The sequence below is a fragment of the Galeopterus variegatus genome, unplaced genomic scaffold (genome assembly GCF_000696425.1).
Source record: "Galeopterus variegatus unplaced genomic scaffold, G_variegatus-3.0.2 Scaffold2489, whole genome shotgun sequence".
Taxonomy (NCBI): Eukaryota; Metazoa; Chordata; class Mammalia; order Dermoptera; family Cynocephalidae; genus Galeopterus; species Galeopterus variegatus.
This window is the reverse complement of record NW_007728600.1, coordinates 149,210-168,193: the sequence shown is the minus strand read 5'-3', so window position 1 is coordinate 168,193 and position 18,984 is coordinate 149,210. Positions and strand designations below refer to the sequence as shown.

The following is an 18,984-nucleotide window of genomic DNA, read 5'->3' as shown; positions in this document are numbered from 1 at the left end:
AATGTTATATTTGAATTTCTCTGATGATGGGGGATGTTAAACCCATTTTGATATGCTTATTGGCCATTCGGTTAGCCTCTTTTGTACACTGTCTGTTCTTTTGCCCCTTTTTGTTGGGTTGTTTATTTTTTCCTTATTGATTTGCAGGAGAGCCTGAGATTCTTAAAGAAATCCTCATGGAAGCAGCCCCTCTACATTCACACTCGCTTTGTGCCTGTGTTTGTTCATGTCTCACAGCCCCCGGGACTCCCCCAGAAGTGTTCATTGCTGTGGGGTCTCATATACCCTTAAGCCTGTAGGAATGAGGTAGGGGGTTTTGGTTTCTGGAAGCCCCCTGTAGTTAGGCTCCTGATTTCCAGAAGGAGCCATTTAAAAGAAAAAAGAAGAAACATACACATTTATGTAAATGGAAACTTAGTGTGGAAAGTATCTGGGCCAGCCCCGTGGCGCACTCGGGAGAGTGCAGCGCTGGGAGTGCAGCGACGCTCCCGCCGCGGGTTCGGATCCTATATAGGAATGGCCGGTGTGCTCACTGGCTGAGCGCAGTGCGGGCGACACCACACCAAGGGTTGCACTCCCCTTACTGGTCACGAAAAAGACAAAAAAAAAAAAGAAAGTATCCCTTGCTTTACCATATTTTAACCTAATTATATATTTCTTGAATATCTTTCCAAGCTAGCATAAAGAGACTTCCATTACTCTTTCTACCAGCTGCAGAACATTCCAGTATAGGTACTGGCCACAATTTTCCAGTTGCCCAATAACAACTTTCAGGCTTTGCATCCATGAGGTAGTATATCTGTGCAACAAAGTCCTGGAATGTATAGTTTGCTGGTGCAAAGTATACATTCTTCTTTAAAAAAATTTTTTTTGGAGGGATGCTGAGAAATTGTTCTCCAAAGAGGTTGTGACAGTTTACACTCTCACCCATTTCTCCACATCCTTGCCAATGCTGAGTAATAACACGCTTGAAAAATATTTGTCAGTGTGAGGTAAAATTATTTTGCTATTTTAATTTTATGTCATTAATTATTAATGAAGTTGAATATTTTTCTGATGTTTATAGGCTAAATATATCTATATATTTTTCTGAGAGCTGCATATTAGTGCCCTTTGCCTATATTTTTGGTTGAGTGGTTAGGTTTTTTAAAATGAACTTTTAAGTGCTCTTTGTATGTTTGAAAAATTAGTCCTTTTTCTGTCACATGTGTTGCAAACATTTTTCCAGTTTTTTCATGTGTCTTTTGACTTTGTTTATGGTGATTTTTGTGGTGCTTTACATTTTTGTTATTGTCAAATGTGTCTATCTTTTAGTTTATAGTTTCTGGGCAGCAGCTACTGTTTTCTTTTCTTTTCTTTTTCTTTTTTCTTTCTGACTGGCCATAGTTTTCAAGCTCTTGTTATCCAGGGATCATTGAGTATACAGGATCCCTGGGTGAGAATCATTTGAAGTAGAAATATGCTGGAAATACAGAGGAAGGATTACAAGTGACTGAAACACCCAACTAAAATTGACTTAAAAAAGGAATTTATTGGCTCATGTAACTGAAAAGTCTGGGTTCAGCTGGGTTCTGGGCCTCAAAATGCATCATCGGGATGCAATCTCTCTCCTCTCTCTCGCAGTCTTCCCTAATGTCAGCTTCACTTGCAAGCAGACCCTTTGACATGGCATCTACGTGTCCCCAGCTTACATCATTCTTACCATCCACAGCACCTACAGAAACTGCTCTTCCCCAATTGTCCTAGCAAAAGCTCCAGGGTTGAATTTCACTAAACCAATCTTTATTGAGAACCTATCCCTGGACTAATAGTGAAATGTGTTGATTGGCCAGGCCTGGGGTCATGGTCCAGCCCCTAGAGCAAGTTTGGGGTTGGTCAGCTGGACCAAAACACAGAGATTGGTGATTCCCCAGAGGAAAGCAGAGGCCCTGTTACCCAGGTAGGGAAAACCTACCTGGAGGATGGATCCAAACAACCGTGCCCGTAGCAGAGGTGCCAGTGGGCAGTGAGCTCTGATTCTCTAGCTAGCTGGTAATGTTGTCCTTCTTACTCTCAGAACCCCAGGCTGGAGAAACCCGTGCTGCTCTCTGAATTTTCCACCAAGATCCCACGGGGTGAACTGGACATGCCTGTTGAGAATGGCCTCCGGGCTCCGGTCAGCGCCTACCAGTATGCACTGTCCAATGGGGATGTCTGGAAGGTGCATGAGGTGCCCGACTACAGCATGGCCTATGGCAGCCCTGGCATGGCTGATGCCACCCCGCCCTGGAGTGGCTACAAAGAGCAGAGCCCCCAGACGCTTCTGGAGCTGAAGCGGCAGCGGGCTGCAGCCAAGTTGCTCAGCCACCCCTTCCTGAGCACCCACCTGGGCAGCAGCATGGCCAGGACTGGCGAGGGCAGCAGTGAAGGCAAGACCCCCTTGATCGGAGGCAGAACTTCACCATACAGCAGCAATGGGACCTCAGTGTATTACACAGTCACCAGCGGAGATCCCCCGCTCTTAAAGTTCAAGGCCCCCATGGAGGAGATGGAGGAGAAGGTCCATGGTTGCTGTCGCATCTCCTAGTCTCCGTGTGATGAAGGAGAGAGATTCCTCAGGGGAGGAGTCCCTGAAATCCAGGCCAGCCCAACAGTCCTGTCTGGGGAGGTATCAGAGGGCAGCTGGGTGAGAGGTGGGCTCAGCATTCCTCTGGAAAGCAGAGCCCACCTCTCACCCAGCTGCCCATAGCGTCACCGCTCCCCATGGTTCTGCTTCCTGCTGCATTGTCTGCCACCTGAAACAAGGCTCGCAGTGGCCTCCTGACTCTCTCTGCTGTCTGATTTTGGGAGAGCAGGCTTGAAATCCCAGTTCTGTTCTTGGTAAAGGCCTCTCTGGGGCAGTACTTGCATGTCACATAACACACACACACACACACTCAGGCACACACACAACTAATGTGTGCAGGAATGACACACGTGGGCTCATGGGAAGCAGGTGGGGCTGAGAATTTCTGGGCTATTCCCAAAAGTCTTGAGGTTAAGCCTTAGAGTGTCATCACCACTGCCAATGTGGCTTTAGCAGGGGAGGGGGCCTGCTAAGATGAGACCCATAGTCCTGCTCAGAGTCATACCAGGGTCTGGGCCACCATCCATACCTGGCAGGGGCAGGAAGTCCTCACTGTGTTCAGAGGGAGCCAGGAATCCACCTGGGTTAAAGATGGGCAGGCCTGCTCCCCACTACCTTGCTGAGAGCCCCACTCCTGCTCATGCTGGGAGCCAGCTGTGTGACCACCCAGGGGCCAAGGTGGAAAACCAGCCATTTCCACTCCCGGAATAAACCAAATCATGTTCTGCTCTTGGTTAGAAGTATCAAAGGGGCAGGGGAGGTGACAAAGTCAGTGTTTCCAAAAGTGCATTTGATTAAAAAAAAAAAATTCTTTTAGGCTATAAACCTCCAGGTGGGAGGTAATTCGCTTTCTACCAAGCATCGTATCACAATCACTGGGTTTTACTGGCTGGTGTTGGAAAAACGAAGCTAAGTGAGGAGCTTCTGTTGGAAGGCCTTTTGTAGAGAGAGGGTGAGGTAATTTCTGAAACATGGCTGGTTAACAAGGACAGAGCCCAGCGTCCTGGCCAGTCTTGATATATTCAAGTCATTTCAGTCCAGGCTTCCTCAGACTGAGGCATCAGAGTGAGCAGTTAGGGGTGGCCTGGGCACCCCCGCCTCCCACCTTCCATGTCAGTCATGTATGCAGCGTGAATGCCCAGGACTCTGGGCCAAGCATTCCCTTTTCTGGAATGCTTGGTGAGGCAAATTTGCCACCTGGCCCTTGTGAGTTCCTGCCTGGCCCAGGGGCTCCCAGCCTGCTCCTGCTGGAGGAGTGGTGATGCCCTAGGGCTGCAAATCCGAGGTACCCAGGGCCATGTCCTCTACTGCATTCAGAAGAGCGGTGGTAGGGCTGGAGTTGGGTCACACCCAGCTCTGCGATTCATAGCCTGGGTCTCCTGATGCTGGAGAGAGGAGCACAAGGGGCAGGCCGCCCTTCACCGCACCAGGCATTCCCTCATGAGCCCTCTGAGCTTGTGGCCCATGAGCTGGGCACTGTCCACAGGCTCAGCCAAAACTTTTTGGTGTAACAAACCAAAGGTTTGTTCCCTGCTCTGTGCGCCTTTTATTTGTCCTAAAACTACCTCCTTAGAGCTGTGAAGGGGCCCCCTACGTCCAGATTCTAATTTGGGGAACAGATCTGGGTTTCCTTTAACCCGCTTCTTTCTGAGCCTGTGAGAAATTCTCCGAGGGATACCTGGACTGAGGGCTGGGGCTGGAAGAGACCCTCTTGTGCTACTATCCTCTTGTAATGGGATCTGCTGTTTGTCAGTTCCAGTCCCCTACTGTGGTCCCCATGGCCCCTGTAGCCCAGATAGGAAGGTGGACCTCAAGGGACCTGGCTGATACTTTACCAGGAGCAGGGCAGCTGGGCGAGGGAGCAGAGGGCTCATGGGAGTGACTGTGCCCCTGGTGGCTGCTGGACACAGAGAGGGTCTCATAGCATCAGGCCATCCCCACCCCAACTCTAGGACAGATGTTGTCTAGGGTGGAGGGGTGGCCCAGGAGACCAAAGACAGGTGTACATGATGCTTTTCACATCTCTGGGGTCTGAGGTGGGCTCTCCCTTGTCTCAGCCTGTGGCTGGAGCAGGATGGAGATGATCCAAAATCCACATGCCTTTGGCTTTAAAACAGTATTCAGCCCAGACTGACACTGAAATTCCTCTTGAGCTGACTTAAGCTACAAGGTAGGGAGTGCCAAGGGAAGCCAAACACTCCCCAGGAGAGAGCTGTGCAGACTTTTGGATCTTTTTACTCAAGGGCCAGAGACTGAAGGCATTTATTGCCCACCCTGAGCCCTTCAGGCTGTTCCCTCCTCCGCCATTGCTTCTTGTCTTCTGGGCCATTCCTCTCCACCCTGAAGGTCGGGAATCGTAGCTGATTCCCTGACAAGAGCCATCTTGAGACAGAGATGACTCTCGGGCATTAGCTCATGTTTTCAGGCAGGGATGAACCATTCCCTGTTAGGGTTTCAAGTCCCTGGGGAGTTTTCCCTGTGGGTCTCCTGGGTGTTTAGGGACAAGATGGGGAATGGGCTGCAGTGAATGAGCCATGGTCATTCATTTACTCACTCACATAACTTGTGTAGCTGCAACATACCATGCACTGTTAGGTTCTCTGGATAAAGGAGGAACAAGACAGGAGAACTGCTCTTTCCAGTTTTCATCCCTCAAGGACCACAGACATCAGCAGCCCCATTCATGTCACCTGAGGCAGAGTGACTGCCTTTCAGTCCAGTGTCCCTTTGCTTTTCAGCTCCTAGAATCCTTAGAGTATGAATCTGTTTAGCTGAGAAACAGCTGTCATGGCCACCCCTGGATAAACATTTGCCACTAAGTGCAGATGCTGGATCTTGGGTTCCATCCAGGCAGTCACCTTCCCAAGTCTGTCTGGAACTTTCAGGGGTATTCAGGCCAGCATCTTTAAGGGACTGTAAAGTAGCAGTTTAAAGTCAGTGTCTAGAAGAATGAGTCCGCAGTTTGCTGCCAAATGCATCTCAGGTTCTTAATGTCACTGTGTCTTGCTCATTTTTGCTCTTTTATTATATAGTCCCGCCACCCCACCAAAGGATAATGGGAGGAAAAGCAGCTTCTTTTAAGATCATAGCCTTTCCTCATGAGTCTGCCTCTCTATGGCAGGGGTGGATCAAGGAACTGGGAGAAGCCTGCCAAGGTTGACCAGATGCCCAGCTCCTGCTGAGACCCAGGTCTGATGGCAGTTCCTGGCAGATTAAAGGAGGCCACTTCTAAAGCAAGTGCTGCACGGCTCAGTCACCGTGAGCTCTGGCCCTTGCTCCTACCTTGTGCCCCAAGTTGAAAACTGGTGGCTTTCCCCAGATTTTGAGTTTCTGGTCAGTAGCTCCGGGAAGCCGAGTGAACCCTAGGCTCATGTCTACTTCAGGATATAATTCTCCATCAAATATGCATCATTAGTAAAAGAGCTCTGCACTATTTGATCAATCTCAAGGGGCCTGGAAAAGTTAACAAGGACGTGGTCCCTGTCCTGCCCCACCACATTTTGCTGGCCTCAGAACATGAGACCATTTGGTTATTGGTGTCAGACACCTTTTGATCTTGAGCTCTCTCTCCCACCTGCTCTCCCAGAGCAGGATACTGGGGTACTTTCCAGAAGGGCACTCCTTAAAACATGCTCAGAAGGACTGTATTTAACTCTTGCTATTTGTAGCCTTGGGAAAGCCTCCCGTCCCTTAGGCACATAAGAGCAAAGGGTCACATGGTCAGTGGATGACTCTGCAGAAGTGACCCACTTTGCCAGAAGCTGTAGCCCTCTCCTTGACAGGCCAGAGGGCCTGTTTCCCATGGGCATTGCAAGTGCCACCGTGCGGGGCCTGGCTCTGCACACCCAGGAAAAGTCTGCAGATGCCCAGCCCTCCGCAATAATTCACCAGACCAGAAGCCACTGATGTACAGAGAACACTTAAGAAAAATGTATTTTATGTGAAAAAAAAGGTTAAAACTCTGTATACTGTATCAGGAGCTTTTGTGTACAAATGGCAATCAAGAGAGTCTAATATATTTAAAACTTTTTTTAAAAAAAACCCTCGCTGATCTTTGATATTGTATTGAAGTAATTTTCAGGTAACCCCTCACCATGCGGCAGTGGTGGGCCTCGGGTCCAACACTGTGGCTCCTCCACATCTTCGGCTCGTCGCACGACTGCTCGTCGGGCACCTACTTCCCCGAGCAGTCGGACCTGGAGCCGCCGCTGCTGGAGCTCGGCTGGCCCGCCTTCTACCAGGGCGCCTACCGCGGCGCCACGCGCGTCGAGGCGCACTTCCAGCCCCGTGGCGCGGGCCCCAACGGCCCCTATGGCTGCAAAGACGCGCTGCGCCAGCAGCTCCGCTCGGCGCGAGAGGTGAGCGGCCTGTCCGGCTCCTGGGGTCCGCGTCGGTCCCTGTCGACCCTCTTCAAGAATAGGAAATCGAGGCCTGCTGGGAGCGCGGGCCGGGCCCATTATCTCCTCTGCTCCTTTCTGTACGCACGGGCCGGGTGGACCCCAGCGTCCACGACTCACCCCACTCTGCGTGTCTCCCCTCGGTCCTGGGTCCCCCTGGCCTTTCCTAGTGGCAGGGGAGAGTGGGAGGTGCCTCCGTCCTCGAGGATGCGAACTGTGCCTGGGTTCTAACGCCTGACATTCGTATCCTGTGGGGGAGGGACCAGAAATACTCCCACTTCCAAATTTCAGTTAAAACCAAACCAGATTGCCAGTTTTTCTGGCTGTTAGCCAACACTTGGTCCTACTTCAGGGGCTTCTTACGAGACGCATTATCTAAGAAGAATGTACCTAGGGAAAAGTTCCTGAAAGATTGTCTAGAGAGAAAACTATGGGGCATTAGGAATCTATTAATACTAGTCACTTCCACGTGTCTTTCGTTGTGGAAAGCAAATAATACAAGAGTGGCAAAGTGAGAGCCCTGCCCCTTTCCCTCCTGCCACAGATGGAGGGGAAGTTGCTCCTTTTGTGAATGAGTTGGGGGCGTTGCTTTTCCCTAGGCTGGATCTGCTCCAGTTAGCAGTGGCCTCCTAAAATGCAAATGCCCCTGCATTAAGCCGTCTTCTCTATTCACAGTGGCTTTGGGTCCTATTTTCTCACTCTTAGTGTGGCATGGTGTTGGGGTGCAGTGAGAAGTCTTCTCTGCCTGCCAACCAGTATGAGGCTGCAGCAGGGTGCTGGGAATCTGGGGATCAGGGAAAAAGAATGCAGTGGACAAGGTGGGAGGGACAGGTAAGGGTATGGCAGCTAGACACCTAGTCCAGAGCCATGGTCAGCTGCCACATTGCTTGTGGACTGACAGTGCCCAGTTTCCTTGCTAGCTACCTGGGCCAGGGCATGGAGGTGAAGTCCCAGGCTGTGGTAAGACTTGGTAGGGCTGGAACCTGAGTGTGTCTGACTATGGGTAATATATTTCTGCATCAAGTCTGGGAACAAGCCCCGATTCTTAGGAGTGTTTCTGATGCTAGGTGTTCTTTACCTGACTGCTGGAGTTGCAGTGTTAATCCATACAGTGAGCTAGGGTCTTTCCTTTGGGGGAAAGGATGTGGTCTCCAGCTAGGCGAGCATTAGCCTTGTGGTGCTTGGGTAGGCTGAGGGTCCGTTTGATGCTGCAGACATTTTACTTGTGGGTTCAATGAGAAGATTAAAAAGATGGGAAAAGGCAGAATTGTGGGGTAGGTGTGCATTCCCAAAGCTCACCTCCAGGAGGAGAACTTGAACACTTGGAACTTGAGAAAAGGAAAGAACAGATCTCCAAGAAAAAGAGATATGGATTGCCGTAGCCTTTTGCCCAGTCCAAATTTTAGTGGTAGTGAAAGGGCACTGGAGCTAGAGGGAAAATATCTGTACACTCACGTGCTGGCCTTAGAAGGGGATCGAGGCTGGAGCTCAGACTCTCCCCCATCCTGTGGGCATTTTGTGATACTGACATTCCTGGGTAGAACCTCCTGTCCCATTCTGTCCCCTAGTCCAACTACATGGATCTGGATCTGTCCCCTAATCCAAGAACAATCCACTGTTCTCTCTGAGATTCTATATATAGAACTTGGGCAATTTTAACTGAGAAAGGTGGTTAAATTACCTTTAAATCCAATGAGTATTTTCAGTGTATCTGCCATATGCCAAATTATTTGCTTATTCTGTACCTACTTCGTATTGTACACTTCCAGGAGCTGGGGCCAAGAGAAAGGCATGGTTCTTGACTGCACTGGAGAGTGTACAGTTGGCTAGTGAAAAGCAGTGAGGAGTTTACTGCAGGCAGTGGGGGAGGGGTAGAAGAAAGTGTTTGGAGTGGTGCTGACCTCAGAGTTAGGTCCAGGAGGATGGGTGGGGTTTGCCAGGCCCAGGGGATAGGGACAGGACCAGAAGTGTGAAAGGGCCTGGCATGTTTGGGGGCAGCCAAATTCCCCATAGCTGGAGCAGAGAGTACATGATGGTTAGTGGTAGGAGAGGAGGCTGAAGGGGAAGACTGGAGCCAGACTGTTGAGTGCTTTGCACACTACCGAAGGAGCAGTGGGGAGCCATTGAAGGTTCAGAGGGAGGAGGGGAGCATGATCAGATTGGTGTTCCCTTGCAGCAATTCTTGTGGAAGCATGGAGGATGGGTTTGAGAGTGGTGAAATGTGTCCAGGACAGCTATAAGGAGGAGGCCAAAGGGATCTATGTACAAGAAGAGGGTCTATGCTAAGGCAGTGTGGGCAGGAAAAGAGTTTTAGGTAGAATTGACAAGACGTGGTGATTAGATAGCCTGGAGGCAGACGTGTGGGGGGAACAGGACAGTAGGCAAGGCTAGGAGAGGAAGATATAGCAAGAGTTAAGGAAGACTGAGGTTTTTTAGCTTGGGTGGACAGCAGTACTACCAAACTGGAATACTAGAAGAGTAAGGCTGAGGGTAAGGGATGCTGAGATGAGCTGGATTTGAGACATGCTGAATTTGAGGTCCCAGAGACCATCTCTTTTGGTTTTTTTAAGAAAACAGTAATCCCTTTTTCCAGGAACTGTTCTAAGTAATCCCAAGGTAGGCACAATTATTATCTCCATTTTATAGATGATAGAATGGGGGCATGGAGAACTTAAATTGCTCTGAGGCTGTTCAGCCAGGGAATGATGGAGCCAGGACTCAAACTGAAGCACAAGAGTCTCCTAACCACTCTTAGCCACCACGCTCTGCTGTGTTGCCATGTGTGGGGATAAGGAGCTTGTCCTCAAGTGGACAGAGACTTATGGGGGAGAGAGGTAATAGAGAGCTAATCTAGTGGCTGGTCAGGTGCTGCCACTCTATGTAAAGGCATGCATTGTGTACATGGGCTGTGTCACTCTGGCCACATATTTTGAAATCTAGTACCTGTGACAGTGAGGATCACGAAGGTGCACGTCTCAGGCTGTTTTCAGGATGAGATGAGAAGCTGTTCTACATCTGTGTTCCAATGACTGAGGTACTTAGTGATGATATGATTGAGCACTTTTCAACAGGTCAGTTTTTGTGCTAAACCCTTTACCTGGATTATCTCATTTAACCCTCCCATCCCTGGGAGGAGGCCACAATTAAGAAGAGAACAGGCACAGAGAAGTTAAGTACTTTGCCCAAGATCACACAGTAAGGGACAAAGCTGGGCTGAAGCCTGAGCCTGCCCTGCTCTGCAGCTGATGCTTTTAATCCCTACTCTACACAGCTTCCCTGCCATGAGGAAGGATTGGTACTTTGGTAGTTTTCAGCAGGCTGAAGGTTTTCGACAGTTTCTTAAGATTTGCACTTTTAATTTCCATGTTGCATATTCTGTAAACAGGAAAATGACAATGATAGTACGAGATCTGCCCTTTTCAGGAAGAAGGCTGGACCGGGGTGGTTGGTTTTAAGAGGAGGCGGCATTGAGCTAGCAGAGAACCTTCTGAACCCATCAGGTGGGGAAGGCGATTAATGACACCAGCATATAGGTCCCTGCGGTTCAGGTTTTATAAATTAGCATGTGTTTTCCCCTTCCTGGGAAAGGTAGAATCAGATATATATTTCTGGTACCTGGAGCAGAGGAAGTATGTGGGAATCTTTTGTTGGGCATATTTAGGAACTTTGAATTCCATGTGAAGTGGCCTACATAGTGACACCAGAGGTTGGGGTCAGGCTGCACTAGAGAAGGGTCAGACCTAGGTGTTTGCTCCCTGCAGCTCTGTCTGCCCTGACTGAGGAGGTGCTACAGCCTGCATCTTCAGGCCTGGCTCTGGAAAGAGCGTGGATAGGAGCTCCATGACCAGGGTTGGGCACAGGAAGCCAGGGTCACTTAGTGGCAGGGCCTAATCCTGGCTTTGCAGCCTGAATGGATAGTTCTGGGATAGGTTTTATTCTGCAGCTCTCTGACCACACAGAATCACCCAGGGCATCTGGCACATAATAGGTGCTCATTAAATACTGTGGAGGCCTATTATATGTACCTTTACTCATGCAGCTACATGCTTTTGGGGGAAGAAAAAGGACAGAGAGGGAGGGCAGAGGTAGGAAGGAAGAAAACCAAATAGTTCAGGTGATTCTCTCTGCCTTTCTACTGAGCAAGGATTTGTCCCTGGGTGGGCATGACTGGGGTTGTGAATCTGCCAGCTCCCCCATTGGCTCGGTTTCTGCACACCTTTCATGCCTTTCAAATTGTGGGCATCTACCACACTGAGGTACATGTTTAAAAACATGATTTATGTATAGCATGGCTTGAATAAGAGCTGTCTGCTTACCTGGTGCTCAGAGAACTTCACCAAAGCTGGAGGAAGTACTGCTTTGGACCTTTTGAAAGCCCCTATGTTTGCTTCCTAAGGAATTTTTAGAATAATTTTGAACTATATGGGATTTTTTTCCTTATGCACTTGCTCTAGAATCTATGCCTATTCTACTCTATCCATTGGTGAATTATTCCCTTCTTTGTCTCTGTTGCCCTGTGAATCAGCATTTGGCTGGGCTGGGGCCCCCTGCCTGGAATGGTGCATGACCTCATTTGGCAATGGGCTTATGATGTGGATGTCTGGGTATTCCTGGTTTCTGAACGGGAGTTCCTGGCAAAGCTCATCCTACCCAGAGGTTTTTCACTCCTCAGAGCCATCCTTCTTGCCAGCTACTTATTCCCTGCATGCTTTACTTCCAAAGAGGCAACCTTTTTTTTTTTTTTTGCAAGACCTCACCCTTGGGCATCCTTATAGTAATGATGGTTTTACAATATTTTGAATGTAATTAATGCTACCGAATTTTACACTTAAAGATTATTAAGATGGCAGATTTATGAGATATATATATATATATATATATATATATTTTTTTTTTTTTAACCACAATAAAAAAAAATGTCTCCAGACATTGCCAAATGCCCTCTGGGGGCAAAATCATCCCCACTGGCCTGGAAGTTCTCACTAATGCATCATGTTGGGATGTTACCCATCAGACTGAGGTGTCACTACTGTTTTCCCTTCCTTTTGATTTTATGTGCCAGGTTAAGGATTTTAGAATATTTAGCCATTTCTTTTCTTTTTTTAACTGTGTTAAGATATCCATAACAAAATCTGCCATTTTAACCATTTCTAAATGTACAGTTGAGTGGCCTTAAGTACATTCACATTGTTGTGCAGCTGTCACCGCCATCCATCTTCAAAACTTTTTCATTTTCCCAAAGTGAAACTCTACCCATTAAATGCTAGCTCCTCACTTTCCTCCTCCTCGTGGCCCCAGCACCCACCATTCTACTTTCCGTCTGCCATTTCCTTTCCTTATTCTTTTTTCCTAGCATTCATCAGACAGTAATGAAGCTGCAGGATTCTTTTCTGACTCCTTTATGGATAAAGGATAAATTCTCTCAGAAAAAACAGAAATCAAAAAGCCAAAATGTAATGGATATATTAGCTTTTTAAAAATCTTTATGCAAATGTATAATCTCTGAAGGGGAATTTGGCAATATCCAGCAAAGTTTCAGTTATAATTACCTGTTGGCCCAACAATTCCATTTCTATTATCTATCCCAAAGATACACTGGCAGATGTATGCAATAGGTTATTTGTTGTAACACTAATTATAATAGCAAAAGACTAGAAAGTGCTCAAATGTCCATCAGTAGAGGACTGGTAAATAAATTAGTTCATCCACGCAATGGAGTACCCTGCAGCTCTAAGAAGGAATCACGACTGGCTCTATTCTGAAATGAAGGGTCTAGAAGTGCACTGACCAGTGCAGTAGCCATTAGGCACATGTGGCTATTGAAATTTAAATGAACTTAAATTAAGTACATTAAAATTCAGTCCCTCTATCATCTCAGAAGGTTCTGTTGGACTGCAGTAGTCTAGAACATTGTGGTATGTTTTGCTTTTATCTACGGGGGGATATAAACATTCATACACGTATATACATAATACATATACTTGTTTATATCAAACAATGTTTATATATATCTACACATACTTGCTTATATTTAAGAAATTGGAAGAATAAATCAAAAACTAATTGAAATTATTATCTTAATAGGGAGGGAGAGAAGGAATGGATGAGGATGGAACTAGGTATCTCCCAATGTACCTTGTTTTGTAGACTGGATTTTGGAACCAGCCACATGTATTACATAATTATAAAATAAAACCTCAAAATGGAAAGCCCTCCCTGCCCCCCAAAATTGCCTGATGCTTTCCCCCTACTTTTGAAAAGCCCTGCCTGACTGTGCATGTCATGCTGGAACAGTACAGCAGAAATGCAGCTGCATGTGGTCAGTCCCTCTGTGGGCCAGTGAGAATTGTCCCCCCCTTTCCTGGAGAGGCACTGTACCACTCCGCAGACTGCTCCACCAGCACTTCAATCTGACACTTCAATTGTTAATTTTTTAATAACAGCCTGTGAAACATAGGGAAAACAACTTAAGCAAATTTAGGTTTTGCTGTGGAAATTTACATTCTTTTTGTTTTTAAACCCTGAAGATGATATAAAGAAGTTATTTAAAGATTTTTAAAGAAATCCCAAGGAGGGGCCGGCCTGGTGGCGCACTGCTACAGTGCGCCGCTTGGGAAGCGCAGCGGCGCTCCCTCCGAGGGTTCGGATCCCACATACAGACCGGTTCCCGCTCACTGGCTGAGTGAGGTGCGGGTGCAGCGCCGAGTGTTGCGATCCCGTTGCCGGTCCCGGTCCGGTACGGGCGCGACACTGAGGGTTGCGATCCGTTGCCGGACACGAAAAAAGACAAAAAAAAAGAAATCCCAAGGAGACCATTTCTGTTCTATTAAAATATGTAATATCTTTTGCCTTTTTAGCCAGAGGGTGGCTAGGTGAGTAAGTGGCAAGAGCACTGGGGACCTGAAGGGAATTGATGGGTGCCGTGTGGTCAGCATGGGGGACTCAGCGGCCAGGCTGCTGTTGACCATTGCACAGGCTAATGCATCTGAATGTATGCAGACCTTGAGTAGAATTCCAAGCATGTTGTACACCTGACCTTCCTTTATGACTCCGGGTGGGAAGGGAGGGAAACTGAGGTACATAGGGAAGGGGTAATGGACATGAACTTCCTGCTTCATGCGAAAGAAGAGCTGGAATGAGAACTGGAATGGCTGGCCCTGAGTGGCCCCTTGAGGTTGCATGTGTGCCTGGCCAGAGCCCAGACCAGCCCAGGGAGGGGGCATGAATCACAGACTCTTCAGAGCTGGAAGATGCCTTGTTTTGAGGACACTGAGGCTCAGGGAGAATGGCTTGCCCAGGGATAGGGGCAGAACTGGGACTAAGAATATGAGTAGCTGCCATTTGAGGGCTTTCTATATATAAGCCAGAAACTGCCTAGTGTGTACGTGGATTCTCTCATGGGCTGAACCACCAAACACTATAAGATAGTTAGCATTATTTGCGTATTATTGAAGCCAACAGAACTTAACATGCTAAAGCATACATGGCTCTTGAAAGTGGGGGAGCCAGGGCCAAGTCAGGTCTCATTCCACAGCCTGTTCATGTAACATCAGTGCTTCCAGTTCTGGATTAGTTAGCAAAACTGCCTGCAGAGAAAAGGTGCCCTGTGTTCCAAGTTTCCTTGATGTTTCTACTATTAATTATTTTGTGTTATTATTAATCATCCTCCATGGTGGGCTAGATCCCATGTACTTTGTGGGACACTCTACTGATCCTTTCAGGATTTATTCCAAGATCCCAGTCATTTGAACACTAGATATTAGACTTGTTAGGAATAATATTTAGTCTAGCACCTTTCTGATATTTAGATGGCTCCAGAGTCACAGACCTGGGTTGAAATTCCAGCTCCTGCATTTCCTTTACTGTGCTACTTTGAACAAGTTACCTATCCTCTCCAGACTTTAGTTTTCTCATCTGTAAATTGGGGATAACAGTTGGTGGGGTTTTGAATCCTCTAGATAACTCTTTAGAGCTTTCGTGCAAAAAGGCAAGTGAAAAAGATTCCAGTTCTATGTGACAAGTAAGTATAAAAAGGGTTGGTGACCTTCCCAAATATGTGGAGAATACCACAGTGATTTCTGCTCTCAGACTACATTAGTCTCCAAGTTTCTTGGTACTACAGATCAGCAGGGGATAGTTGGCGGTACGGAGAGGGTTGGGACTGCAGTTTGTTACCCAAGAGGATGTGGGTAACTTGACATAGGTGTGGCTCTTCCAGATGTGGCAGGACAAGGACAGGAATGGCGTGGGGTATGGGCAGCAGGCCGGCATCCAGTCACTGAGATACATACAGATGGGCGTTGACCCTGGAGACTTTCAAAAGTCAACACTTGCACAGCTTTCTGGCTCTGTGAGAGCAGGTGGGCTTTGTGCAGCACTAGCTGGGAGATGGCAATGCCCACTGTGACCCTGGGCACCTGGGGGGTATGAGCTGCTTGCCTTCTGGATGTGTCTCCTTTGTCCATCCCACATCATGCCTTGGGGAGTAGGAGTATTGGCCAATTTCTGCACCATCTTTCAAGTCCTACTGTACTTCTAGGGCCCAGCAGCCTGTAGCAAGAGCACCAACACCTAGGAGATGTGTCCTAGTGGCCGTTGCTCAACTCAGTGAAGAGACTGTTCCTTCAGAGATTCAAAAAGCCCCATGTCTAGCTTAACTATGTAGGGCTTGCTTGCATGAGGGCTGGAGTGGGGAGAAGTAGGGGAGTGGGGACAGGGCCTTGACAGAACCTGCTGATCCCTTCCAGGCATGGGACTGGTTCTCTCCTGCTTTAATAAGAAAAGAGGAGGGAATGTTGGGTATAAGGATAGTCAGGGGAAGAATAAACCTCCATCAACCCTCTAAACACTCTGAGGGTGTTAGGGCTCAGCATTCAAATCCAACACACAGGAAATATTGAGGCTTTAAAAGCAAGCAATGAAATGAACAGCAAATTAGATTCTTACTCATCACATAACAAACGTGTTGTACAATTGTTTTGTTAAGCGGTGCATCAAAATTCAGTTTGGCAAGCGCCTGTGCTGTGGGCCCTGATTTCAGGTGCCTGCCTCCATCAGCGCTGTCTAACCATGCCAACTGAGCTGGATTCTTCTCGTCTCTGTTCCATAGCAGTGGAGGGGGCAGTCCATTGGTTCTGTCACTCTGTGTTACCCCTAGCTTGTCTCCTGTCTCATTAGATGGGGTTCTCGGGGACAGGGATTGACCCTAGATCCTCAGGCTCACACTTACTACTTGAAAGCAGAGTGGGAATCAGAGAGGCTAGCAGGAATCTGTGTGTTCCTCTTCAGCTTTCTCTTGCAAGCTCTACTCTCATTCTTACACCTGTTACTCAAAACCCCCTTGTGATGGTTTACTGCCGCCTCAAAATCAGTTTTCAAAGTCTCTCTCAAGTTTTCTTTTTCTGTTTCTGAATTCTGTGGCCCTGAGCCTCTCTCATTCCCTCTTCCCACTGCTTCTCCCTCCTCTTTCCTCTATTGGTTGGCTCTCCCACAGTCCTCTTTCTCTACTCTGCAGCCCTCATTTCTTCTTGCCTGGCCTGTCATCAAAGCCTCTATCACTGATTTTCCTTCTTTCGGTCTCTAGTCCTCCTAAATGTTTGCTGCTGAAGTTGGTTAAACTAAAACATATCCAAGTGACTGCTGTGTTGCAGGCACTTAGGTGCTAGCCCTGCATTGGAGGAGGTGGTAGCAGATCAGTGCCCTAAGCCAGCCTCTTCCGGAACCAGTTTCTTCTGTCCTGTTGGACTGATCACTTTGAACTAACTCATTTCTTATACAGGCAGTGTGGGGAAGGAGGTTTAATACTGATTGATTGACATTCAAGAACTTGTATGTTCTTGCTCATTCATCCATCGTTCCCAGGCATGTCCTGTTGCTCCCTTTCATGCATACTGTACATTCCAGCCCAACTGGTACATACCCCATCATTTCTTCCCTCTTCCTCTGTCACCACATGGCTTCCTCCTGGTCTGCCCTCCCCTTCACATCCTCCGTGTCCTCACATCCAAATCTTGTCCTTATTTGTGATTCAGCTCAAATGACATCTCTTCAAGGAAGCCTTCCCTGCTCTTATCTGGTAAACATTTGAGTTCCTGCAGTGCATCTACCACTGCAAGGGAGATGGTTTACTATCTCTCCCTCCCCCCAGCACCCTGAAGTATTCCCCTGATTTAATTGCTTCTTGCAGTGCAGTATGTACCATTTTGCTTCCTTGCATCCCATGTTTTCTTCTTGAGGATAGGTCGGTCTATGTCAAATTCTTCATAGCCTCCTTTCTGCCTGGTACAGAGTTTAGCTCATAGTAGACTCTGAAGAGGCACTGGCTGCATAATGGAGCATCTGTTGCATGCCTTGCCCTGAGCTAGGCCCTTTCCGTGCTTTGTCTCACTTAATCCTTACCACAGCTCTTTGCTGTAGTGCTGTTGTTATCCATATCTTCCAGAGGAGGAAACTGAGACTCAGAGAAATTAAGCAACTTGCCCAGGGTCACACAGCTAATAAGTGGCAGAGTTGGGTTCTGTGTCCCGGTCTTTCTTCCTGTTAGCCTCTACTTTATGTGACCTGAGTGAATGGGATGGATACAACTCTCAAAATAGGACATATAAAAGCCATTGGAGGATATAAACTTCTGAAGATGCCACCAATTTAGAAAGGACATTTTATTTTTAAAATCACTCTGAGGGCTGGCCCATGGCTCACTTGGGAGAGTGTGGTGCTGATAGCACCAAGGCCACAGGTTCGGATCCCTATATAGGAATGGGCTGTTAGCTCACTTTGGAGAGCCTGGTGCTGACAACACCAAGTCAAGGGTTGAGATCCCCTTACCGGTCATCTTTTAAAAAATAAATAAATAAATAAAATAATAAAATAAAATAATCACTATGTTCAGTGGATTTTAGTCATGCCTTTACCAAGAATAGCTCAACCAGGGCACCATCAAGATCAGGGAAGGGCAGCCAGGGAGATCACTGGTGTTCCCAGACCCCCTCCTAACAATGCTTTCCCAGGAACTGGCATTTCAAGGTCCCACATCTTAGTAGATGAGACCGTGAAGTGTTGGAGAAAAACAGCAAAATTGCCTCTTTGTCCCTGCATATCTTCTTTAACCCCCAAATCCTTAAGGAGTAATGATATCAGGTACTGTCCTGAGTCCTCTGGGGCCACAGAGATGAATCAGTCCCATTCAAAGGCCTCTGCTCCAGTAGAAGGGGTGAAACCTATAAATAAATAATCTTAACATTCAGAAAAAGAGTTAATGTGATTCTGAGAGACACAGGCTTTCACTGTTGAAGTTGGGAGGAGGGAGAAACCCTTACAGCTCCAGGTTGCAAAAGAGCTCATGAGACTTGGCTTCCTTAGTTAACACCCCCAGCTTCTGACTTGGTTTGTAGGGATTTGCTTCTAAGCTTGGGTCTTTTGACACCCCAACTACTCTGCCAGGAGTATAGCTGAGGGCCATGGTTTTAGCCTGTGAAGGGTGCGATTAGAGCCTTTGCGGCCAAAGCAGCCTCTCTTTAAAAGAGTGAGCAAAGCTGGGAGCTGGCAGATGTCTCCCTGTGTTGAACTGCTGGGGCATCTCAGACTGTGGACTGGGAAGGTGAATAAGCAGACACTAAGGGATCCTTTGCACCTTGCACTTTATGTAACATAGTCATTTAGTTCTTGCTTCAAACCTATTTTGCAGCTAAGGAAACAGACATTTGAAACAGCTATAATTTGCCCAAGGATGCATAGCCAAGAGGCAGCTGTTCACTGTAATCTGATGTTGGGTGTGGAAAATCAATTAGAGCACTAGTGGAGCCACACTGTCGGGGACAAGAAAGGACTGGTCTGAGCTTCAGGGTGGAATCCTTAGGAAATATTTGCATGTTCTTGTGGTGGGCTTGCCCTGTGTACAGACTCCAAAGAACTACAGAGACCATGTTTTTCAGCGGTGAGGTGAGTGCCATGGAGGTCATTTGGGTGGATGCTGTACAGCAGATG

General features: G+C 47.6%; 2 protein-coding genes across 2 annotated transcripts in view; both read left to right on the top strand.

The window, feature by feature from the left end:
* Positions 1 to 6,731, top strand: part of PPP1R16B (protein phosphatase 1, regulatory subunit 16B) — an 86,230-nt gene extending 79,499 nt beyond the window's left edge. Inside the window, exon 10 of the mRNA XM_008581926.1 lies at positions 2,057 to 6,731. Coding sequence (XP_008580148.1) covers positions 2,057 to 2,566 — 510 coding nt within the window. The 3' untranslated portion in view covers positions 2,567 to 6,731. The remainder of the gene's footprint in view (positions 1 to 2,056) is intronic.
* FAM83D (family with sequence similarity 83, member D) overlaps positions 6,700 to 18,984 on the top strand; it is a 22,203-nt gene continuing 9,918 nt past the window's right edge. The window contains exon 1 of the mRNA XM_008581925.1: positions 6,700 to 6,963. Coding sequence (XP_008580147.1) covers positions 6,700 to 6,963 — 264 coding nt within the window. The remainder of the gene's footprint in view (positions 6,964 to 18,984) is intronic.